This window comes from Palaemon carinicauda, chromosome 7 (assembly GCF_036898095.1).
Source record: "Palaemon carinicauda isolate YSFRI2023 chromosome 7, ASM3689809v2, whole genome shotgun sequence".
NCBI lineage: Eukaryota > Metazoa > Arthropoda > Malacostraca > Decapoda > Palaemonidae > Palaemon > Palaemon carinicauda.
In genome coordinates, this window is record NC_090731.1 from 73,530,630 (window position 1) to 73,536,904 (window position 6,275).

At 36.9% G+C, this 6,275-nt stretch overlaps 2 protein-coding genes across 2 annotated transcripts; both read right to left on the reverse strand.

Moving 5' to 3' along the window:
• Positions 1-2,047: 2,047 nt before the first annotated feature.
• On the reverse strand, positions 2,048-4,212 carry LOC137644374 (uncharacterized). The gene is made up of 3 exons (XM_068377358.1): positions 4,020-4,212; positions 3,730-3,849; positions 2,048-3,606 (listed from the first exon to the last, which is right to left on the reverse strand). Exons 1-3 carry the CDS (start codon positions 4,210-4,212, stop codon positions 2,048-2,050), a joined length of 1,872 nt encoding a protein of 623 aa, XP_068233459.1.
• A 12-nt stretch (positions 4,213-4,224) lies between these two features.
• LOC137644375 (uncharacterized) lies at positions 4,225-5,998 on the reverse strand. The gene is made up of 2 exons (XM_068377359.1): positions 5,343-5,998; positions 4,225-4,489 (listed from the first exon to the last, which is right to left on the reverse strand). Exons 1-2 carry the CDS (start codon positions 5,996-5,998, stop codon positions 4,225-4,227), a joined length of 921 nt encoding a protein of 306 aa, XP_068233460.1.
• Between the last annotated feature and the right edge of the window lie 277 nt (positions 5,999-6,275).

A 6,275-nucleotide genomic window follows, 5' to 3' on the forward strand; every position in this document is an offset into this window, starting at 1 on the left:
TATATATATATATATATATATGTATATATATATGTATATATATATATATATATATACATATGTGTATATACATATATATATATATGTATATATATAAATATATGTATAAATGTAAATATATACAGTATATATACTATATATATATATATATATATATAAATATATATATACATATATTCATATATATACATATATATATATATATATATATATGTGTGTGTATATATATATACTGTATATAAATAAATATATGTATAAATGTAAATATATACAGTATATATATATATATATATATATACACACATATATATATATATATATATATATATAAATATAAATAAATATATACATATATGTATGTATGTATATTTTATGGGCGATACAAACTCAGAAACTCCCCTTTAACCTTTATTCCGTTAACAGCAGTAGTAGTAGTAGTAGTAGTAGTAGTAGTAGTAGTAGTAGTAGTAGTAGGTTTTCCCTGAAAGGAATTATTTCAAACTTTAAATACATTATTAAATAACCCTTAATATTCAATAAGTCATAACGGTGACATAATGTACCTTAATACATCTTGCAAAGCTAATTAAATATACTTTTCTAAACAAGACACTTTCATTGCCACTGTAAACTTCATTTGACTATATCACATTTTATCATATTTATAGGATAATCAAATGTTAAATGTCACAAATAAACAAATTTACGCCTTTAAACGCTTGAATGAATAAGACATATATAGCAAATATATATAACTTCGTCAAAAAACTTACATCTGTGTGCCCAAAATGAATCCTTTGAATTTCGAAATATATACAATTCTACTCCTTGAAGACCTTGCTTGAACTGCCAAAGAGACTTCATAATTTTAGGAAGTAAGATGAAATCGTAATTTGTTTACACATCTCAACTTTTTAACTACCACTTACAAAAGTAACAACATTGTTTTACCAACTAGATGGATTTGTGTTTCTGCATTAGCATACTCAGCCTCATAAACAGATTAAACCTTTTTATCAAAATATACACCTACTCGTGCAGATACAATAAGTAACCTTTAAGTTACAATACAAACTCTTTGAATTCAAAACACTTTCATGATTCACATATTCACCTAAACAAAATTAAACATCTTCATAACTCAAATAATATATAATATCAAATGATAGGCCATAAGAACAACATAATATCACGTTACATTTAACATGAAAATCCTAGCTTTCAACTAATAACACTAGCTTCTGAATAGGACGGACAGTAACCGAAGAAAGTGTCTTAATCTTGGCACTGTAAATTTTTTCTTTGTCATCAGGGTATACTTCTATCACTCGCCCCATTGGCCAGTGATTCCTTAGCTCAATGTCACTCTTTACCAAGACCACATCGCCAACAATTTGATTTCTTCTTGGTTCATTCCACTTTTTTTTAGTCTGTAAAGTGCTCAAATACTCCTTTCTAAATCTTGACCAAAACAGGTTGGTCAGATATTGAACGCCTCTCCACCCTCTCCTCATGTAAACATCATCCTTTTGAAACAAGCTAGGGGGAGGAATCACATAAGATTTTGGAATCAACAAATGGTTTGAAGTTAGTGGCTCAAGGTCACCTACTCTGTCACTTACAGTGGTTAACGGTCTTGAATTGACGATGCTCTCAACTTCACAAAGCAGAGTCTGTAAACTTTCGTCATTTAGCCTTTCACCAACTTCCTTCACCAGTGCAGACAACACTTTTCTAACTGTTCTGATTTGGCACTTCCAACGACCACCCATGTGGCTTGCTGCAGGTGGATTGAATTTCCATTCAATATGATGATGCGACAAATACTTCTCAATCTTCTTTTCCTCCATCTCATCAAGAGCTGCCTTAAGTTCTCTCTCAGCCCGATGGAAGTTGGTTCCATTATCACATCTGATAACCTTGGGAAGACCTCTTCGAGAAACAAATCTTCGGAAAGCATTTATGAAAGAGTCAGATTGTAAAGTGTTTGCAGTTTCAATATGAATTGACCTACTAACCAAGCAGGTAAATATTACACCATACCTCTTTAACTCCTTTCTTCCTTCCTTGATGCAATAGGGTCAAAGAGGTCAATACCAACATTACTGAATGGTGGTGAAGGTTCCAATCTGTCTGCTGGAAGATCAGCCATCTTTTGACTTAAAGCTGGTTCTTTCAACTTCCTGCTAGTAACACAATGAGATAACACATTCCTGACAGTTGCAATAGCATTTATGATCCAATACTTCTGCCTTAGATTTAAGAGAACATGGTTTCTACCTGAATGAGCTAATAATTCATGCTCATGTATCAACAATGTAGTCACATGGTGCTTCTTTGGTAACAGTATGGGATGTTTGGCAGACTGTGGAATGTCAGACCTTCTTATCCTACCTCCAACCTTCAATAAGCCATGCTCAGAAACAAGAGAGGGACCAAGCTTATAAATTGGACTACTCTTGCCAACTGACAATTCCCTTGATAAAGCCTTTACTTCGTCACCAAACACCTCCCGTTGAACATATATTATGATTGCCCTTTCAGCATCAGTGGTTACACAAACTTTCCTTTTACCACTAAGGATTGACTTTAGTTGTTGAAATACAGAAACTGCCTTTTGTAACCTTGACCATGAAGATAAATATTCAATCAATCTTGTAAACCCATGATGTTCTTCAGAAATTGTGACTGCAGACACATATTCACTCTTACCATCAACACAATCAGCACACACATACTCCTGTGAAGGCAAATAATCAGATGCAATAAATGATGGGCCATGAAACCATTCGTCATACTGCAGAAACTGATGTACACTAATACCTCTTGATGCTACATCAGCAAGGTTATCCCTGGAGTTTACATATCTCCATTGCTCAGGCTGAGAGTAGTCCCTTATAACCCTGATTCTATTGGCTACAAAAACAGGGAACCTTTTAGTGTTGCTGTGAATATAGTGAAGGACTGTTGTTGAATCTGTGTAGTACACTGCCCTGCCAACAGTAAACTCCAACTCCTGCAGGATGTGTTGAGCAACCTTGACAGACACAGTTGCAGCTATAAGTTCTAACCTAGGTATAGTCACCATCTTTTTGGGAGATACTCTTGATTTTCCCATGACAAGATTTGACTGAGCTTGGTTTCCATTGTGAAGAACAAGATATGCTGCAACACCATAACCAACTGTACTTGCATCGCTGAATAATACAAGACTTGAACCTGTCACATTACCAAACTCACTTGACTTGAAGCATCTTGGTATTGAAAGCTGCTCCAGTAAATGAAGACCTTGTATCCAATGTTGGCTCCTTTCAGCTGGCTCATCTGGAATCCTCTCCTCCCAGTCCAAACTCTCCACTTGACACAATTCTTGTAACAGTTTCTTGGCTGGTAAGATGATTGGAGAGAGCAACCCAAGGGGATCATATAATGATGAGATAGTTGATAACAATCCTCTTCTGGTAAATGGATTATCCTTGAGCTCAATTGAGAACTTGAATGAGTCTTCTTTAAGGTCCCCTAACATTCCTAGGGCTCTTGTCATTAAACTCTCCATGTCAAGATTAAACTTGTCACTTTCAACCGAACAATCTTCAGCAGGCAAAGCTTTAAGGACATCAATTGAATTGCTGACAAATTTAGTTAACCTAAATCCTCCTTCACCAGTTGCAGATACCAAATCATTCACCAACTTCACTGCTGTAGGAACATCAGCACATGACTTCAAACAGTCGTCAACATAGAAATTGTGCCTTATGGTGCTGCCAACAGTTGAATCATACTTCTCATCTGCTTTGTCTGCTGTGGCCTTCAATGCAGTATTTGCAATACTCGGTGATGAGATTGCTCCTAAAATGTGAACAGCCATTCAGAACTCTTCAAGAGGTCAATTGATGTCACTATTAGGCCACCACAAGAATCTAACTCCGTCCGGATTCTCAGGTGTAATCTTTATTTGAAAGAACATAGCTTCAATATCTCCAATGAATGCATAAACCTCCTGTCGTTTAATGACACACCTTCAAACTTGGCTCTACATTTAAAAACAATCCTAATCTTCCCTTTCTTGGGATGAGAAACTGCGTGATGAGGAAGATACCAAACAGGAATCTTGTTGACCTCATCATCCGGGATCTTGTAAGCATAGCCTTTTTCAAACAACTTGTCCATGAATGTTGTGTACTGCTGTCTGTAATCTTCACTATTCTTCATTTTCCTCCTTTGTCACTTAGCTCTGCTAACAGCCTGCTTCTTAATGTTAGGAATATTCACATTGAGATCTCTGAAAGGCATAGGTAGCTGGAAGTGACCATCTCTAAATTCAATGTCATCCTTGCACCTTTTCACAAATCTTATGTCCTCAAAAGATAAGCCACGCTCATCAGGAACTGACCCAAGATCCCTTTCTGAAGAATCTAACTCAAAGTACTTCCTAATACTTTCAACAGTAATACAGTCAGTAACATATTGAACATCAGATACAAGTAACCTGTGACATGAAACCCCATTTGAACTAACCTTAACATGTACAGGCCCATTAACTGTCCAGCAATGCAAATATCTTACTGCAAAGGGGCCATAACCTGAAGTGGGTACAAACTCTAAAGGTTGTAAAGCTGTTGGACAGTTACTACCTATTAAAATTCCTATGTCTAACTCTAGCTGATACACTGGAATCTTATTAATAACACTTGATAAATGAGGCCAATCCTTTAACATTTCATACCTTGGAATTTGATCATGATTAACAGGAATATCCTTTTGTGTGAATACCTTTGGCAATACAACATCAGTATATCAGCAACAACAAGACCATTTACAATAAAGGTTTTAACCGTATCAGTCCCATGCATTGTTTGCAACTTGATAGCTGTTTCAATACCTTTACAGTTTAATTGATCCTTGATACTATCTTTAATGAAACAACCTGTACTGCCCGTATCATAAAAGACATAAGTTTGTACTACATTGTCGCTACCCGTTACATGTAATTGCACAGGCAAGATTGATGGCAACACTGTATCAGAAATTGTACATGCAGAAGACCTCACATTACTTAGACTTTGAGTATTACCTTGACCTGGAGTGCGACCTTCACCTTGAGTACCATCTTGACCCTTAGCACAACCTTGACCTGTACTTTCAAACTATGCACTAGCTTGTGACACACTTGCAGTGTTGCTGTCAAGCATCCCAAAGTTCTCAATGTGCAGAGTGGTAGGATACCTTTTATTACATGTCTTGCACTGCCGTCGATTGACTCTTTTTTGGAGTGTGGTTATTGCCCAAACAACTGAAGCAAAGACGGTTGTCTTTAACAAATTCTCGTCTTTCATCCACACCTGTGCAGAAATTGAAGGCACTCCTCAATGTCATGATGACCGCTACAGAGTTTGCATTTCCTAGTATACTGGTTGGCAGAATTTGATGGTTGCACTGTAACTGCAAGCGATGTTTGCTTGGTCTGACTAGAGCCATGATTTGCCTTTGCCTTTGAAAAAACACACTCTTTACCCAAAGCTTCCCTGCTGAATACAGGATCCATTGCTGCCTCTGCTGCATTCTGCACAAATTCCACCAATGTGGTGAAACACACACAAACGCCTTGCTTCCTGAGCTTTATTACATGATCCAACCACTTATTTTGAATATACACTGGCAGCTTTGAAATCACCCTCTGAAGGTTTGGCGAGTCGTTTAAAACATGCAGGTTTGCCAATGACTGCATGGTATGATTACATTTCATAAGATACAAAGCATATTCCTGTAAAGATTCACTGTTATCACCTCTCACTTGTGACCACTTGGTTAGCTTGTCTTTGTATGCCATGGAAACCTTGTATGGATCTCCATATACTTTGCCCAGAAGTCTTTTTGCTTTAATGTATCCTTCAGATGCATCCATAAACATGCACCCAGCTATGAGTGAATTAGGCTTTCCTTCTAGATGCTGATTTAAGAAATACAGCCTGTTGGAGTCTGATGTGGTGTGTGGCATGATGCGGTCATTAAATGCCAACATGAATGATGCATATTTAAGAAGATCACCACAAAACTTGGTCACTTCAGCATGAGGCAGCATCATAGCCGCTGCTAACTGTTGCTGACTTTGGTAGAATGACTCTGGGACAGGTGCCATGGGTAGAAAAAGCACTGTGCCATTGGGTTTTTTTTTTATGCACATTGTGACTGGGAACAAATGCTGGTGTGTCAGGGTTTAAAACTTTGTCTGTCGATGGAATAACTTCTTCCTGGAACACCTTCTCCCTTGCCCT